General features: G+C 41.0%; 1 protein-coding gene across 1 annotated transcript in view; it reads left to right on the top strand.

The window, feature by feature from the left end:
• The first annotated feature begins 605 nt into the window (after positions 1 to 605).
• PPP1R1C (protein phosphatase 1 regulatory inhibitor subunit 1C) overlaps positions 606 to 19,807 on the top strand; it is a 49,646-nt gene continuing 30,444 nt past the window's right edge. Inside the window, 3 exon segments of the mRNA XM_005484124.4 lie at positions 606 to 922; positions 925 to 1,097; positions 3,396 to 3,456. Of these exon segments, the coding sequence (XP_005484181.2) occupies positions 844 to 922; positions 925 to 1,097; positions 3,396 to 3,456 (313 nt within the window). The 5' untranslated portion in view covers positions 606 to 843.

The raw sequence follows: 19,807 nt of genomic DNA, 5'->3' as shown, positions 1-19,807 counted from the left end.
TCTTGGAATGAGGCACAGATTTTAAGTAGGATTTAGCCTCTGAATTTTAGTCATCCAAAAGTGCTTTAACTAGTCTGAATCATCTTTCCTTTTTCTAGAGTTAATGGAGAGAAAATGTAATCTTGAGTAAACACTATATCCCACTTGACTTGGATAGAATGAGAGGCCTGTTGATGTGCTTAGCACGAAGGAGCCCAGAGAGCAGGCTCAAATGTGAGTGTTCTCAGTATCTGGAGTCATGTGAAATGGAGCCCACCAAAAGAAATCACAGTCTAAGTATGAAAACCAGGCCTGACGTGCAAACTCACCAGAGAAATGTCATGAAATTGTGGACAACTCTGTAGAATCATCATCAAAAATTTTCCTGTAAGATTTAGTAGAGTCTAAAATTGTAGGATTAAAAAAATGTTTGAAAGAGCAAAGGGAATTGTTTGATATGTGCAAAGAGGAGAGCGGTTCTGGCACACTGTAGCAGAGATCGAATTTTTGAATCCACCCCTTCTGCTACCTCCACCCCCAAAATCTGAAAACTTCCTGATTTGTGTTCATCAATAATTAAGAGCCCATCAGCAATACTCAGAGGGAGCTTGCATTGCACTTCTGAGCAGCCAGTTAGTAATATACGGTGGAGAGATCCTCTTTTTCAAATCCCAAGGCTCCAGGCCGTGCAGCGCTAGTATTGCATTTTCAATTAGCTCCTGAGTGAATGCTTGGCATATGTGGAAGTGAGCCGGTACACAATTAGCTTATTGTTCCTTCCAGCTTTCTGCTGAGAGGATCTGAAGGGCTGCTGAAGAGAGGGGAAAAAAAAAGAAAATAGCTAAGCCAGTGGCATCTCTGTGGATGTGGAGCACGGGAGCCGCTGGGCTGGCGCAGATTCCCGGGCTAAGTCGGGAGTTACAGCTGTTCCTGCGGAGCTCCAGCCCGGCCGCGGCGACGGCGCCGGGGCTCAGCACAGACCCAGCTCCAGCTCCAGCTCCAGGCTCTGCTCTCCCCTGCCTCACCTCAGCATCGCCATGGAGCCCAACAGCCCCAAAAAAATACAGTTTGCTGTGCCCCTGTTTCAGAGCCAAATAGACCCTGAGGCAGCTGAGCAGGTAAGGAGGATGAGTTTCCTTCACTGTTTCCAGGGAATGGGGCAGGATGTGGCTGATACTTGTGGCCTAAAGGCTTTCCTAGCTTATGTTAGTGAAACTGTAGATTAAATACTCCGGAGGTTATAGTGGTGTTTGATATACCTAAAGAGGGAGAAGGATATGTTCTCTAGCCAGAATAAGGCTTCTTCACCTTGGGTAGGTTTATTAATGTATATTTGTTGTGCCTTTTCTGTATTTCTACCCTAATACTTACATTTCACATAAAAACACTCAACAAATGCATTCTCAACAAATCAGTTCAAGTGTATTATATGTACATAAAGCAAAGCATAAAGTTCATAATAGGTACCTAACAGAAATATTGGGAAAACATCTTATTTACCTTTCATTTTAACATGACAAAATACAATTAATTTTTTGCACAATAGTCATCATTTCAGTTACTTCCTATATTTCTCATGATTTTTTACAGTCTTCAAGTCATTTTTACAATGTTTTACGTGCCTGAAAAATATATACATGTAGAAATACGCTGTACTTATGTCCTTGTTGGAATAATATGTGCTCTATTTTAAGTTTTAACTCACTCCCAAAAGATACACATAATAATATATATATACATATATATACATACATATATATATATATATAGTACTGATACATATATGTATCTCAGTACTGTCTAAGGAGGAAAAGATACCCATTACTGTGTACAGATATGTGTAGATGTGCCTAATAAAAGGTCACAGGCAGTTTTGTGAGAAAACTGCATAAATCTTAATTAGGTGACCCAGTATATTTCTCTCTGTGCAAGTTGTCCTCAACATTTGCTTCTATTTGGGTACATCTGATTTTAGATGACACCAGGGGAATATTATAACCTTGAAATTCCATACCAGTGGCCATGAAATTATTTGTACCTGGTTTCCTGAATGCACTGATGTTGTGTCTCTTAAAAGGCAGAGAGCTTTTCCAGAAAGTGATGAGTTGGGAGTGATCACTGAATGCGAAATATTAGAAGGATGCAGAAAAGAATTGTTGTGGATCCCCATTTTGTCCATAGGCACTTCTGAGCTGTGAAGCTATCCAGCCCTCACAGAACAGTTCTGCAGTGAATTCAAGCAGAATGTGTTCTGGTGCTTTTCTGCAATCTGTGAGAACCATAGGATTAGGATTTCCTGGAATTCCCATGGCTGTTGAAATGCTGTAGCCTATTTTCTGCCTGGTATTTATGGGCAGTCCCTTTTTTTGTGTGTGTGTGTGTGCGTTGTGAGTTTGATTCCAAGTGCTATACAGTTTCACTGTGGGTGTGTGATGAAATTAAAATAGTAAATTCTACAGTCAGCTACAGTTACACTAATCTAGAATAAACCCATTAACCCTGATGATGTAACTTTCCATTTACACCTCTGAAAGCAAAATTTGAACCTAGCTAAATACAGATGTTGGCTCAGCAAATAAAAAAGAACAAACGCACTGACATTGAGGTTTTGTGTCAGAAGGTTTCTAGCTTAAATGCTCCTGGTCCCTGTCTTAAATTCAATAGAATATCAGGCCTGGAGGCTTTTGTGAAGCAATACAAAGCTTTTAGTGCAAATGTGTGCATTATAAGAGGGTATTCCAATACCATGTAGTTCAGCCACTGTTAATGGAACAAAAGTAGTTACCCAGACAAACTCTGAAGAATTGCATACAATTCAGGAGTATGTATTGATATGTAAAATCTGCTATATTGGAAGTACTCTTTTTAAGGATCTTAAATACAGGAGTATTTTTAGTTAAGGAACTCTTACTGTAGTAACACCTCTGAAAACAGTTTAGAAACATGAGCTCATTGGAAGGCTTACCTGCAAAACTCTGAAATGCACTTGAAAGATATTATTAATTATTACTTGAGAGAGCTATGGCAGTGCTAGGTATTTGTACATTCAAGCTCAGAAACTATGAGATCATCTTCCTGATGCAAAGCTAAATGTCAATATTTTAAGCTATGACTGATATTTTTCAGCAATACATATCCAAAAAACTGAATTCAAGATGATTACAAATCCCAAAGGTATTTTGGACAGCTCTCCCCATGCCTTTGGTCTCCCTGGACAAGCAGCAGCATGACCCTGATTGCTGTCAGACCAGACAAGCTCTCACTAAGACAGTGAAGTGCTGCTGTTCTTTACGTAGTTCCTTTTTAACTTTGCCTGCTCTATACTCTGGAGGACACCAGACAGATTTTTAGCTTTGCCTTGTGTGTGTGGCAGCTGATGGGCCCTACTGACTGCCCTTGGTTTGTATCTGTTCCAGATCAGGAAAAGAAGGCCAACGCCAGCATCACTCGTCATCATGAATGAGCACATGCCCCCAGGTGAGTGCTAGCATGCCTTCTAAACCACTGAGCTTGTATGCACAGGACTGGCTGCAAACTGGGTTGATTAACTACGAGTTGAAAAATCCAGCATTAATTTTTTAGCTCTTAATATCAAACAATGGATCTTAGGACTGTTTGGAGTAAAGCCCACGAACACAGGTAACTCCTGGCCTTCAGATAATGTCACTGATTTCACAATTCTTTCCTCCATGTCAATCTTGGTTACATGTAGAAGGAGAGTTAATATGACCCAGATCCAGTTCTTCCATCCACAAGTATTTTCTTTCCCTGGGTGGAGACCTTGGAGATCCATGAAGTCTGATCTCTGGAGATAACAGGCTGGATCCAATGTTAATCCAACCCAAGGAGTTGTTTCTACAAAACAGATTCTCTTCTTGCATCCTGATAAAACATGTAATGCGTTTTTTCATTATTCTTTTTCAACTGTGAATACATTATCTTCATCCAGGAGTGCCCACAGAAGATTCCCTGTGGGACGGGATTATTTGAGGTCGAGACATACTTTTTCATATAAATATGGCTTCAGAAAGATTCCTTAATAAGCTGTTTAGGGAGTGTTATAAACAAAATAATCCACAAAAAGGAGAAAGTCCTCAATACTTAATCCCTTGGAACACAGTGCCTACTTTATATCAAACTTCTCCTTTGTTGTGCTCTGCAACATTTTTTTCCTGCCATATCTCTTAGTCACCTGAGTATTTTTTAAAAATCTTTTGGGAGAGTAGCTTTCTGTCCTGAATTTCAGTAGTTTAGCTCTCAAAAATGGTGCATGAAAGATCTGCTTTGAACTGACCTTCTTTACCTAAATAATGGGATATATACTGTCTGTGTTGCTAGGACTTAATTTAAAGCAAATTCACCTTAACTGTTAATCTCTTCTGCAATTCCCTTTGTACACTTTGTACTGTCATATTTCCTTTTATAAACAGATACTTGGTACAATACCAAATCAAAACCAAACAAAGAATAAGAACTCTTTAATTTACAGGAAATTTTACTGTAAACAAAGTGGTACATGTCTGTTATCACCTTTCCTGCAATGTTCATAATAAGTCTCTAAATAAATCATTTTTATTATGAGTCAGGATTGCTGCAGGTTTCAGCCAACTTCCATATAAGCCCAAGAGTTAGTATTTGTCTTCACTTACTTAGATTTGTTTATTTAGATATTATTTGTTCTTTCTAGATTCTGGGAACTAATATTAATGAATTTATTATTTGGCTAAATTATAACCATTTCTGATTTAAATTTTTCCATAAAGCTGGATAAAAATTTGGACTTTAAAAGCAGCTTCATTTTCCTGCCCTTCACCACAAGGTTCATGCAGATTTCGATAGGGGATCACTTGCTTAATATGGGCAAATGTTTTGGACAGGGTGTGCGCGAGTAGCTCTGTAAGCCTGCTGAGTAAAAGGACAGTAAAGCCAGCTTGGAAAGGCAGACAATGGGTTTAAAATTGACGTGCAAATACTAAATACAGCCTTTGTGGTCTTCATCTTGCAAGGTTCTGGGATGGTTGTGTGCCTTCAACTTTCAGAGCCAGCTGGTCCTAGGACCTCTTGACACCTTGCTGATTAAACCCCAAAATGCTGATCAGTTACTGGATTTTGAATAGAATTCAGGGGGATGCTGAAAAAAATAGTAAATTCATCACTGCAAATGGATGCAGTTAATTAAAAAAACAACAAAAGTAGGAGTGGTAACCTGACAATCCAACAAATTGCTTTAGAAGTTTGATTCCCTAGAATAATGGGAAAATTGAGCAGTAGAGAATTCCAGTGATACTGGCAGAGCCAGCCTTTTTTATTAGAGCTGGGCTAAACAAGAGTCCCTTCCCTTGAATTTTACCCACTGGAGTATTCCACTTCCTTCATTAGGAGCAAGGAGCTAGTGAAGGATTTGCTTCCAAGAGTTTGGAATATGTGTCCTAATGCAATCCTAAATAATTGGATGTCCGTACAAAGTTTACTCAAATTATCTAAACTTCTCATTTTTTGAAAACTAGAGACAGGCATACTCTAATAATCAGGCTTTTCTATAGCCTTCTGTTACAGCTGCTTCTGATTGCAGCTGGGGGAAAACAAAGTAGCATATTTGTGGTATTCTGGTGTTCTGGATGCACACCCATCTGGAAACCAGAAGGCAATAAAATGTGTTTGGACATTTAAGAACTTCATAATAAATTCAGCTTGAGTTCTTCTGTAAAAGGTCTGAAAGTTGTTTTTTATTAAGTCTTTTCATCCATCCCTGATGCCTGTTACAGCTTTGCTAGGGATATGTCTTCACCTATTTAAGTCAGGTCAATTGTGCTATAAAGTGGAGATGGAATATCTACTAAACCCAACTCATTTTAAACCAATGACAGCTGCTCAAAAACTATAAGAAGAGAATGAAGAGTCAGCTTGACTTCCTTGCTTTCAAGGAGGCAGTGTTAGACAGAATGTTTTAAAGTCAGGTGATAGATGTGACTACAGGAGCTCATATCCAGCCTGTAGCATCACTGAGTCTCACATTCCCTCATGCTCACTCTGGTTGGCATCATATGTAGTTGCAATCACAGACAACAAAAGAGAAATTTGAGTTGCAGCAGCAACAGTGATTGCAGTGGACAATATGAACTTGGGAGGCAGCATAGTAATGAAGAAACCCTTAACTTTACCTGTAAGTTCTGTGTAAAGTGCTCTTAGATGGGTTGTGTCACATCTGAGCAGAGAAACTAGCACTAGCAAACTGAGACTTGAGTTATGAAGTCACTTTAATCTATTGTGCTTTGGTTGCCATCAGTGGAGCTGTATTCTCTGAGCATCTGATGTTTGATTTTGTAACAGCAAAGTAGTTTACTTTTATTTGAAATTGTAAGACCCTTTTGCTATCTGTGAAGGCAAAGACAAGTATAAAGTGAGAGAGCTGCATGAATGGGCAGCATCTCATCCTGTGAGGGTCGTGCATGGTTACTGGGGTAACCCACTCACATCCTGCTATAGCCACGGTTGCTCTACACCTGCCTTTTATAAAGGAACATAAGCACATGCTTAGTTTTAAACACATACTTCACTATTACACTACACAAGTGTCTAATCCAAAAATTGTTGAAGCTCTCCAGCTTCCCTTTCCCCTTGCGATATCCTTGGAGTCAACAGAAACTGAGTGTCACATCACAAGCAGCCTTTTCTGTGTATGCACAACCTCCTGTTTCCATGCCCAGCATAGCAGAAAATATGGGAAAATCAATTCTTATTAGCTGAAATAAAATTCTGAGCATGATTTAAAACAGCAGAATATCATAATGCAACAGCTCAAGAAAAAGTTGGTGGCAGAGTAGAGAACTGATGGCTGAGGGAAGAAAGCACATCAGACCACAACTCAGGTTTAATGCCATTAGGGCTGCTTTGATCAGAAAACAATGCCAGCGTTCCTGCACAGACTGGCTTTGTCACAGAGCCAACACAACATCAAACAGTCTGGCTGGCAAAGGCTCTTCAGATCATGTCAAAGTGTTCAGTCTTCTTGAAGCATTGGAATATGGGTAAACATTAGGATAAACTTCTGTGTATCTAAATTTTCTGTGTATCTAAATTTTCTGTGTATTTGTTGTTTCCAACTCTCCTTTCTGCCTTGTTGCCTGTTTTGACATCCTTGCTTGTAATGTAAATGTTACTCTGTGTTTAGAAATACAGCTGCCTTTTTGGGCTTTGCAGACCTCATTTCAAAGCAGTAAGGATATATTATCACTGCAAATGCAATATAAAACATACCTTCCCAGTATAACACAGTACATCTGAGCTTCCCAAATGCTGGAAATCATGACTTGAAGAAAAGCAATCTGTACCTGTCTCTGAACAAGGAAGGTGCTTGCAGCTTGTGTTTGGGCATTAGCAGTTTTGCTTTCTCATTCTTCCTAGCTGATTTTCGGTTTTCCAGAAAGGATCCTTGCCTTTCAGCTTAGTGTCACTTCCCCAGAGCTCTGCTGAGGTGCCTCAGGGGCAGTCTCAGTATTTAGTGCAGCAGCAAACAACACAGCCAGGTGAGTGGTGGAGGGAAATCTGTGCTTACACCTTTGTCAATTCCATGACAACCCAAGGTAGTTGAGGTTTTAATGCTAAATTGGTTTTAGACACTCCTGGACTTTGCCTGCACAATAAATCTCATTACCACAGACAGATGTGTTTTTCTGCTGATGCAAACAGTACCAGCAGCACATTCTTGATGGGATTAATGTGAGTCACTTTGCCCAGCATTAAGGTTTGTGACTAATATTAGTTGGATCATGCTTCTAGGTGAATGAATGTGTTTGGGTTTAGATCTAATGATCACTTTTTTTTTTTTTTCTTCCAAGACAAAATAAATTGAGCTCAAGCAAAGACCTACTTAGTAAGAGGCAGGTGTTTCTGAGCATTGTCAAGCAGTTCTGCTCTACTTTCTCAGGGAAAACTCTCAGCAGAAAACTGTTGGTCTCAGAGTTCATGGAAACTGATACGTTTTTCAATCTATTGAGATTCTGGTAGGACATACTGCTTACTTTGGTCCAAGAACTAGAGAGTGAGTAAGCCAAATAGCAGCTGTTTTCAATTGCAAATTTAGGCTTCTAATGTGGTAATAGAGCAGTCAGAAAAGCAGTACATGAATAAAAACTGTCATTAGCTGTATTTTTTTTTTCCAAACCAGTTGGTCTTTCTATATGCTAAATGTACATGCCATTTAAGTATTCTGTCTCTTTTTATATCAGCCCAGGAGTCTGTGGAGGCATTTCAGTAAGCAATGAAACCATTTGTGTCCCCGGACAGCAGAGGGCTGGTACAGCCCAATGTACATTCCTGATGGCACCAGGATGTTCAGAGATCAGCACGTTTTGTCAAGGCAGTGAGGGCCTTCCTGTGCTTTCAGCCTGGGCTGGAAAGGACTATCTGACACAGACAAACAATGAAATATGTAAAGTAAACTTTGTGTAAGACCTGACAGGTGATAGGGGTTCCAGAACAGATATAGAAATGTCTGTGATTGAAATTGTCCTGCTGTTTGCAGAATGACGTGTGACTGCAAATGTTCAGCGGCAGACAGCATCCCTTTTTCTTACCTGTATACACTATTCTCACATGCTTCTTCATTTGGGTTACTCTGAATTTATGCTGCTGTTCAGACCCACAGAATTCCCTGGGACAAGGCACAGCAAAAGTTCCTCACTCATATGCAGTGTGAATACAGACTCCATGAAATCTAAAAGGAAAGCTCAAGAACTTGAAAAAAAGAAAAAAGCATCAGGAGCCTGTGCTCGAGCTGTTCTTTATTCAGCCCAGAGGGAACAGCTCACAGGCTCCAGAAAGAAACCATGAATTTTAAAAAGGGATTTTTTCATCATTCATGAAAACATTCCATTTCATGAAGATGCTCCATTTTCATGAGAGGGTGAGGATTTTGTATGTCACTGTCACCACTTGTCAGAAGAGTTGTCATGCTCCCTGCAGTGCAGCGAGGGCAGCAGGCTGGAGGACAAGGGCTGGGTTGCAAAGGATGCAGTGAGCAGTTCTGTGCCTGGACTGAGGGTTATCACCAAAGCAGTCAGCTGAATTTTCACAATTTTTGTGATCCTGAACACAGTAATTCACAAACATAAACATTCCCTGTGAATATTTTAGCAGTTGTGCAAACCATATAGTGTGAAACAGTAGGAAACTTGTATCATTTCATATAGAGGCCAAATAGAGTCTGGGCTGTCTCTTCAGTCAGTAAACAGTGAAGGGTCTGACAGCTACACAGGGACAGTCAAAACAAAAAGCTGCTTTGCATGTTCTGGTCAAAATTCACTTATTTTACTGAATTTTTTGTTTATTTTTATCCATGCTTCCTTCATTTTCAGTGTTTACTGATTGACTGTACAGGCAGATTTTACATGACCCATATAAACTAGTTTCTTCTAGTTGGCTGAGGTGAGTAAATTTAGTCAAAACAAGAATGAGTCACTCACATTCACCAGAGCCTACTGACCCTCAGTGAGATGGGGCACTCCAGGGTGCAAACACTGCCTGGGGAAGCTCTGGAGGATGGAAATAGAGGTTGGATATTCACAACCAGGACTCAGATTTGTGCCTACATCAGAGAAGTGGTGCAGCTGAGAGGCCATGAAGCTAAAACTCCAAAGCTTTACTAGCTCCCAGTATGGATCAAATTCCATGAATCCATTACTCTTGTTTCAGTCTTGAGTACCCAAGAAATGAATTGAAATATTTTTTTATTTACAAGTGCAGCTAAACTCCTAATGTGTACAGTGATTTCACTTGTTCCTCCTGCTCCCTGCCTCCCATTGGTTTTGTGTTGGAAGGGTCAATGTCCGTGGAACTGAGAGTGAATGGGATATTTTTAGAGGCTGAACTTTGTACTCTTCATCTGTTTTCCTTGTTCCTTATACAAAAGCACCATAGAAACAGCCTTCTTCCACCCCAGGAGATTATTTGCAAATTATTTTTAATATACATGGCTTCACATTACAGCTCTCCAGCTGTGTGATCACTCAGGGTCAGGGCTGATAAGCGCTTGGAATGTTTACATTTGTTATCACCTCTGTGAGTACAGTACGACAGCAGAGCCGTGCCCTGGGAGGGAATAGCCATGGGCAGGGATGCCTGACCTGCTGAGGAAGTCAGCTGGACAGATTCTAAATTCATTGCTTTCAGAAGGATAAATATTTTGCTCTCCGTAAAGAGGAGCTCTTCACAGATTTGCACTGTGCCAAATAATTACTCACCTCATATAGTTTGTTTTACTGAGAATTTGGAAAGATGGTGAGCTTTCTAGTTAAAAAAATGAATTGCCTAGGTGTAATTACTTCTTTTTTCTTACAGTCAAAATACTTAAGCTATATTTAATACAACTACATGAGCATACAGTTTGGGGTGTTGATGGTATTTTAAAAAAATACTTTGGATCAAAGTATGTCTAGTTTAGCCTGTGGCAAAGATTCTGTTTTTTCTGTGGGAAGGGGTGTTTAATGGTAAAAATATTCAGAAAATATTTGAAATTGAGTCTTTTTAAACCTTATAAGATTAATTTTTTTAAATAAGAATATCAAGATAGGTGGTTTTTTTGAGATTACATTTAAATGAAACTTCAATAACATGCTAATATTGATATTTTCAATGTATTTTTTAATTCACATAAGGTAATAAACTAAAATCCATTAATAGATATTTCAGCCTTGCTGAGGGGAAAAGAGTACAACACAGGGTTTTTCTGACCTCTGCTATTTAGTCCTTAATGCAGCCCTCATTTACCATGGTGCAGAATAAATAGATAATGCAGATAGATGAGAGAGAATCCAGCTTTTAGCACTAACCTCATTATGTTCAGAATATTGGGAAGGGGTTGCACTTAAAGCATCAATCAAGGTAGCCCATTTATTGAGCTTTTAGAGACAGAATTTAACTCTTTATATGGCGTAACTGAAGTTAAAACTTCACTTCAAAACACATCAAAAGTGGGAATTTATTGAATCTGGACCTAAAGCTGGCAGAGACTAAAGAAATTGAACCTATCAGTCCTGGAAGGCTTTGCCAACTGCACAAGGCTGCAGAAACTCAGTGAGAGTGCAGGGAGCTGCAGAGCTTAGCTTTGCTTTCCTGTGAGCCTGAGCTGCCTGTGTCACCAGCTGCTGGAAACAAGATCTGATGGACCAGTCAAGTCTCTTTTTACAGCAATCAAAGCACTTCTGGGGTAGAATTAAGCTTTATGTCTATTGAAAGGACCTCTGTTTTCTCCTTCCCCCTTCAAAATTTCTTATTTCTGTGTCTGTATCTAAAATCACTTCTGATTTTTTTTTCTCAAATGTCTTAACTGGAGGATCAAGGGACTATCAGAGTAGCAGAATAAAGCACAGTGACCTGATCCTTCTTTGTTCATGTTTTCCATGGGATACCCAGCATGCATATATCCCACAGAGAATTGATGTCTTGGTATTATTCTTGTTGAACCAAACTGCACCAACAGAGTCAGCAGCGTTAAGGAGATGAAGGTGCATTGTAAAGGTTGTGTTTTTTACCTGGGGCCACATCCCTCATTCTGATAAGACAAGCAAAGTCCCACAGAAAATGAACGTGAGCAAGGCAGATTGAAAGTTCAGCGCAGCAGTGAGCTCTATTGCACCCTACAATGGCTTATCCTGGGACCTGGACACCCCACCCTGCACATTCCTGTGCGAGCCTGCACCACTCTGTGACGTGGAGGGACGGCATTCCCTTCAAGTCTTGCTGGGGCTCCTGCCATAGCTGTTCCCACATAGTGGTAGAAAGCAAAGACTTGGATGAGCCTGTCCTGCTCTTTCCTTGGCCACCTCCACAGGGTAGCTTCTCTGGCATCAGCTGCAGTGCTGGTTCTGCCTTTTCCCTTTTGTGTTAGGATGTGCAGGGCAGCTGCACAGTCAGGAAGCCATTTAACCTAAAAGCCAGGTTGGTTTCAGAGCAACACCTTTGAATTACTAAGTGCTAGTTTGTACTGGGAGGAGAGGAATGGGGGTAGGGGAGAAAAAAGAGTTTTCCCTTTAAAGAATTGTGACCAGGAAGATTTTTGACGCTCACGAATATTAGGCTTTTACTGTCTGTTTTTTCTGTTTTTGAGATACAGTAGACAGCAAGCAGGCTGTTATTGTTAAGAGGTGTGTTTTCAAGCCCCTGAAGTGCTGCTGCTGGTGTGTGACTCAGGCTTTAATGTGTGCAGCATATCCCATAGAAGCATGAGGCTCATTCCAAAGGAATCGCAGCAAGGTGTTTCTGACTATGACAGTACAGATGGAGATGTATAAAACAAAAGCCACTGTCCCCTCTGTCTCTGGTATGTAGTAATGTTAGTAGAAATTCTGAAAAATGTCTTTGGAAATGACAGCTGACTTATTCTGAGCTAACAGTGATTGCCATGGGCCGTTGCAGCCCACCTAGTTGTGCTTAAGGCAAGAATGAGATTATGAAACCTGGCTTTGCTGACTCTTTGAAAGCCTGGAAAACCCAGCAATGGCTTTACAAAACTGATATTTGCATCTTTTTTTTTTTTTATTAAAAAAGGGTCCTGACCCCCAAGAAGAGCTATTATTAGCAGCTGACTTGATTCCCATGTAAGATGATACATGTATGTGAGGAACTCTCTGCATGTGCATTCTAACCACAAGCAAGCCACAAGCAGTTGGCCAGGTCTAGCTTTACAAAGCATTCTTACTAAAATCCTGGAGGTATTATTCCAAAAGGAAGGAAATTGCTAAGACAGCAATAATAATCACTGGCTAAGGAAAATTTTTATTGTTTTGTAGGTTTTCTTCTCCCATGGCAAATGTCACTTTCCAGAATGTACAAACACAATCAGATAGGATATATTTTAAATGGTTTTATGAGCTATAGCATGCTAAGAAATGTTTGACTGTGCTTTCTTTGGTTTTGGCTGCTGCTGGTTTTTATTTTAGAGCTTAGAATATTCCTACAGCTCCCAGCCAAGAAAGGAACCACTCACAGTGATGGCATTTGCAGCTGTAACACTGATACAAAGACTGCAAGGGGTAGGTCACTTCTGAGCCATTTTCCATCACCACTGATTCCTGCACATGAAGTTATTAGAAAATGGTTTAAAAGTTTATCCTGGGATTTGCTAGCACTATATTTCTGATAATAATGAATTTTACTTCATGATCTTTGCCTCAGTATTGTATTTAGATATTCAGCCTCTTCAGTCATTTGAGCACAGACTGAAGCTAAAGCAAGCAAGCAGATGGAAAGCAGCACTTCACTAATACTGTGCAGTGTTACTGATGGACTCAGCCCTGGGCAGGTGTCTGCTCAAGGCCCTTCCTTCTGTATTTGAAAGTACTTCATGATACCCTTCAGTCTTTTCACAAACTAATAACATTTTTATGACTTCATCAATGTACAAAAATACTTGCAAGTTGCTTGAGAAGTTTTTTGAGCATGAGCGTTGGGTACATTTGGTTAAACAGTATCAATCTTTAACAAGAAATTTAGTAGTCTGGCAGTTTGCTTTACTTGGGGACATTCATGACAGATTCATGTTTCTGCTCTCTGAACCTGTTTCTCTGAGTATTTGCTAGCAGTTTCTCGACAGCTCTGGCCTCCAACCTCTCTGAAACCTTCTTATCTCCACTGCTCTCCTATTTCCTTCAGGTGATTCTTGTCTCTCACTGCCAGGTTTCAGGCCAGGTGAGAGTGGGCTGTGAGTGTGGAAACTGCCCTTGGTCCATACAGCAAAGATGAAATCTTTATTGATGTCTGTCATGTCAGAATAGCCAATGTAACCTCACAACCCCCTATGCCAATGTAGCCTGACAATGAGGTGAGTTCTCCTTCTACACAGCTGGGCAGCTTTGAGACAGCATTTTGTGATTTAGGTCTACTTTGCAGTCTTTGTCCTTTGCCTCATTCTGTATGTCTGTGAAAGTCTAATTTTCTAAGGTTTCCTTGTGGCTTAGTTTGGCTCTCCAGCACTGCTTGGGGCACCCAGAAATGAAGGCTGTCCAGTTCCTTTCTGCTTCATGCCAGAAAATTCTGCCTTTTCTCTCTTTTTTTCTTTTCTTTTTTTTACCAGTTCATGCTGTATATATAGGATAAAACACCGACTTTTAAGTCAATGGCAAAACTTATTGTTGCTTATGAGCTAAGAAAGTCAGTGATGAAATGATTGCCTTTCACTTCTCTCCAACATTCCCCTTTGCCCAGTTTGCTTTGCTGGTGCAGGATTTGCACTGAGCATGTGTTGAATTCCCATGGGACTCATTTTGCCTGTAACACCCCTCAGCTCCCCTTAACACCCACAGAGCCAGGCACTGATGGGCTCCTCTTTGTCGAGGCTCAGGCCATAGCAGACACCCCAGATTCCTGATTGAGTTCAACTCTGTCCTGCTGGAAACAGAAACAAGTACTTTGCTGTTAAATAAGTGGCTACTCTGAGTAAATTTTAGGGAGTTTGGAAGCAGTGTGGAGGCAAACCCTGATGCAGAGCTCCTGCCCCCAGTGACCCCCTGTGGTCCTGCCAGGGGCTCCTCCCAGCTCTGATGCCAGGAATCCACCCTGGTCAGCTGCAAACTACATGAAAAGTCTGGCTCAGAGTCACTCCTGGAAAGTTAGTCAGAGAATTTTGTTTGGGCCAGAAAATGTCTCATCTGAGAGATCAAAAGAGAAAACTAAGTACTTACCTCCTCCTGGTTAATCTTATTTAGTCAGTCATTCTTTGGAAGCTGTCTCCATTTCCTTCACCAAAGAGGAGTTTGTGCTGCTTAGAAAGCAACTAGAAGAAAATATCTTCAAGTACTGTTTATATTGTGAATTAAAGCAAATCTTTACATTAGTTGTCCAAACAGAATGTTTATTTCATGCATGTTTCTCCCTGGGTTGATTATCTCTCTGGGAAGACCAGCCAGCTCTGGAATTGTCCCCATATCCAGGACTTTGCATCAGGAACTCTGTTCCCAGTGCCTTGCTCACCTGATCCTCTCTCATGAAGCAGGACAGAGCCTCTTGTGTTTCAGAAAAAGAAGATTCTGCGTGGAACTGTTCTTTTCATGACAGCTTTTCCCACAAAACCCATTTTATGTCTGGTCATTCAAAGCCATGATAAAGCCTTACAGAGCTGGCAGCAACTGGAAGGCCACAAAGTCAGGCAGAAATGCAACACCAAGACATGAGGCAGAAAAGTAAGTCCTTTTTTTAAAAAGGGAGAAAATAAGCAAATTTTAATTCTCCTTCAAAATATATTTTAAGAAGCTGTATTTGATTTATAGTACTTGTTTAGAATTTGACTTACATTAATATTTATCATGTATCTTAGGGAGGGAGTATGAAAAATTTGGAACAAAAATGCTTAGGAGAAGGATGATTTTTTTGCTTGTTGTAATAATTCATGATTGCTCTGTGGTAAGGCTGCAGACCTTATTCATCACTCTTGAATTCTAGTTTCATGCCAGTGAAATGAGACTGATTTCCGCGAGTCTGGCATGAAGCTGGAATAACAAGGTGGTGAATCAGGCAGTATAATTCCTTTCTGAGAATCATGTGATGTAAACAAATACATTCAGATTCACATTTAGGGTTTGTAATGTCTCCAGCTTCTTCCAAAATAGATTATGTTTACCAGAATGCAAGTTTTAAAGAATTTTTGATCTGTGTAGCTTGTGAAAGGTGGTTTTATTTCATATTCTTATGGCTGTGCAGCTTGAAGTGGGTTCTTATAGTCTGTATGATCAGAGATTTTTGAATCAGATGCTGCTGTGTGCATCAGGAGGAAAACAATGATTGTTCTTTTCATTTTGTGGCTGACTTTGAGCACCATGAGGAAGGATTTGGTCTAACAAAGGAGATTGCAGCCCCTACTGTCAGTACTAGTAATGGCTACTTGAATATTGAAGGTGGGAAATACAGGGTTGTTTAGAAAACTGATTTACCTGGGAAAAGAAATTTAAATTTAAATGAAATTTAAAGAGCAGATTCATTTGGCCTGCAGTATTTTAATGAAGTATGGAGAGCTGGTTGCAGACAGGAGCTAGCTGGGAAAAGCTGTGCTATGATCTCTGGGACAGAGGGACAGGAGGTCCCTTGGTGACAGCACTGTCAGCACAGAGTGGGACCTTGCCCAAGCTACACACCTGAGCTGCAAGCTCCTGACAGGGCAGACAGGCAGGCAAATGCCTCTGTGTATGGCAAATTCCTCTCTGCCCTATGTTTTCATTAATGCTTGCTGTACAAATCCCGTTATTAGTGCTCCCTGAAGGGGCAGGCAGTAATTTGGATGCTGATGAGCGAGTGGGATGCAGCAGCAGCAGCTCTCTCCTGTCAGCACTGTAGAGAGGAGGGAGCAGAGCTGCCACAGCAGCTGCACTCGGCAGCTAATGAGCTGCTCTGCAATGGGAATATTCTCAGAAACACAAACTCACTCCAGGAGGGCTTACCAGGATATTTCTTTGTAATTAAATGTAATGACATCTAAACCTGTAGTCAAGTTCTCATTGATAAACACTGGCAAATAAAATCCAGCAAGTGAAAAATCAAACAATTAGCTATGCAAGCATTTGTAGGATAGTCTTTTATGAATTTTTTCCTTTTCCCACCTCAGCGGTTTAGTAAAAAGCAATGAGATGCTAGCTGATGTGGCAATATGTAGTTAGGAGTCTGGCAAAAAGAAAACATTAAATACTGTTTGATCTTGTTATGTCTTCTAGAAGAAAGGAAAAGTGGTTGTGATAGCACAAAAAACAAATATTATGTCAGTCAATTTCTAAATCAGAGTTCAGTGAGCTTGTTTTATAAATACCAATGACTAATACAGATCGTGGTGGTCAAACACCAGTGAGGTAAACTGAAAGATCAAAAAATATTTATTTTCTTTTACTGATGGAAAAATTGAAATGTGAAATGACTGAAAGATAATTTTTAGAAAATTTCATCTTTTTCTGCCACTAAATGGCAGGAGAATGAAGGATTATTTTCTGGTCTTAGTTTCTAAAATTGCCTGAGTCCAAGCCTATCAACCCCATGTGATTTTTATCTGCTCAGCTATGTTTTCCCAAAGAAAATTCCAAATTATCTATGAGAAGCTTTCTCCAACAATTATACCAGCCTCTTACTGAGTTTCTTTTGTGTAAAAACTGGCCTCTCTGACCGTTCTGTTTCTCCAGTGCCTGACTGAAGCCCCACAGAAAAGGCTTTTACTTGCTCTTGCTGAGGGGAAAGCAGGCAGGGTACTTAGCTGGATGAGGTAAGCCTTTGCTGGATGAGACCTCTGCAGAGCCCACGGGTGACATCAGAGGGCAGCTCCTTTCAAACAGGTCACCTCTCACCCTGCATGGCTGCTCTGAGTGCATTAACATTGTCCAGGGGGACAAGCAGGGCAGATGAATTTTGATCTCACTCTAAAACAACCACAGAGCTTCCCCCAGCATGGACACGATGTTTGCACAGCAGGGCAGATCCGTGGAAGGAGGGATCTGCACCGCCAAGCAGATTTCATTCCAGCCACAATCAGCCTCCTTCCTCTGGGCTCCTCTCTGCCTTCAGATGAGGACAGGAGCTCAGCTCTTAGATCAGCTGGGCTGGGGGATGTGCCTAGTAAGACTGATGTAAAAACATGCTTTCATTAACTAATTTAAACTGTGTTATAAGGTAACTTTATAAAGCATTATAAGTTACACTGGAAAATGCCTCTGTCCAAGGAAGAGTGTTCACACAATTATTAATGTAATCCTTCAGTTAGATGAAGATGCCTCCAAGTTTATGGCCAGGCAGAGAACTCCTGACTGAGCTCCAGCCCACACTGCACTCCAGCTCTGCTCTCTGTCATCCCTAAATTTCCCCTTTTACTCTGGGTACAATGTTCCTGTCTCTTACTACAACTTCAGTTACTCACAAGCTCTTCTATCTTCCTTCCATGTTCCCCTTGCCTTTCTTTTCCCCCTCACCCTCTATACATAGAGGATTTGTTTGTTTATCCTCTCTGCCTTAGTCTATGGCATTCTGGGATTTAGGCTTCCCTTGTTCCCATTCTTTGTTGCCTCTCCTTAAAAATCTATATTCTTGACTGAATCTTATCCCTCAAAATACCTGTCAAAAATTAGCATATGTTCCTCCTTCTGTCCTCAAAAAGAAACTCGTGCCAAAATTGCCCAAACTTCATCCCCAGCCAGCTGTACCTTTTCCTTCATCTCACAACTCACCTGAAACACTTCATGGCTCCTGCCTGGAGTTTGTATCCTTCGGTTCCTCAGGTATCTCTGTTTATTGATTTGGAAAATAGTTTGTTTATGTGATTTTACAGGTTGTCCATATTATCTGATGCTTCTCATTGGCACTATTTGCCCTGTGGATATGAATGGTTTCTCTAACTCCATACAGGACCAATCCTTATTCCCAAAGCCGCCAATCATATAAAGGCTGCTGGGTGAAGGGAAGGGCTGTAAATGTTGCAGTTCTGACAATTTTAATGTCACATCACTCAGAACACTAAATGCGAGAGCCCAAAGGGTTGGAGTTGTGTACATTCTTGGGTTCGAGACCTGAAACACAACAAAGCTATTGATGTCAGTTTTTGTTCCTTATGCAAGCATCAGCTTGGGTTCCCAAAATATATTTTTAATCTGGGCAAATTTAGATTTTCAGGAAGGAATGGGACGTAACTTAGTCTTCATTGTTCTTTGCTGAAAGTCCCTGATTTATTCAAATTTCAGCATTTAAGCTAAATCCAGTATCCTGAATAATAAAAAAAGTTTAATGTTTGTCGGATCTCAAGATCTCAGTCCTGAGATGCTGAGCCTCCGAGACCCTGGGGGGGGCTCGGGACTCCTGGAATGTTGCCAGAAGTGTCTGGTAGCTGGACTTTAACCCTACACAGGAGACGACAAGGATGAGGGCTTCACCGGGTGAGTGGTGAAGGGATTAGTTAATTAGAGGGTGAGACACAAGGTTTAGGATTTATGTACAGGGGGGTTTAGAGGAGTAAGATGGAGGAATTGGGGTGTGTCCTGTCCTCCTTCTTCTTCCTCCTCTCCTCCATCTTCTTTGGCCACGGTGGCACCTTTGGATTGGTTATTGCTGAGAGTACATCGAGTTATAAGAGTAGATGGTATTGGGGAAAAATGATAAATATTGTATACGTCACAATGGGTATAAAGATACGTGGCTGCCCGGGAGGGCAGAGACAGTGTGCCCATGGCTGACTGCTGAGCGGATCTTTGTTAGGCTGAAAGAACATCTTTTAGATAAACAATTAATAAACATAAAACCAGAAAGAAGAACTGAAGCCTCTTCTCGTCCTTCGATACCCGGGCTGCCCCAAGGCCATCCCCGGGCCTTCCAGGCCCCTCAAACAGCCGAGATAAACCGGACACTTGGCGTCCCTGGACGGACCAGAACCACCACAACCTTTCGGGGAGATAAACCGGACATTTGGCTTCCACTGGGTGAGCTCTGACCACCACAACCTTTCGGGGGGGGCACCACCACCACCTTCAAAGCCCTGAAGAAAAAGAGAGAGAAGAAGAAAACAAAAAGCTAACAGAGACTGCAAAAAAAGAAAAAAAACAGCAGTCACTGAGAATTCCACCTCTCAGTTTCTGCCGAAGACAATCGTAGCAGAACAGCCCGGACTGGAACCAGAAGGCGCCCTGGAACCACTTCTCCTGATCTGCTGGACAGATCGAGACGTCCAGACTGCTCTGACACCAGATTTGGTAAGAAAGCCTGAAAAATAAGAACATGGGGGGCACACCTTCCCAGGAACAACGGGAAACTTTGTCCACCTTATAAGGTGTGACACAAACATACACAAAAAAAAAAAAAATTAGCTCTGGCCTTAAAA

Source organism: Zonotrichia albicollis, chromosome 10 (assembly GCF_047830755.1).
Source record: "Zonotrichia albicollis isolate bZonAlb1 chromosome 10, bZonAlb1.hap1, whole genome shotgun sequence".
In the NCBI taxonomy this organism is placed as follows: Eukaryota; Metazoa; Chordata; class Aves; order Passeriformes; family Passerellidae; genus Zonotrichia; species Zonotrichia albicollis.
This window is presented reverse-complemented; position numbering and strand designations above follow the sequence as displayed.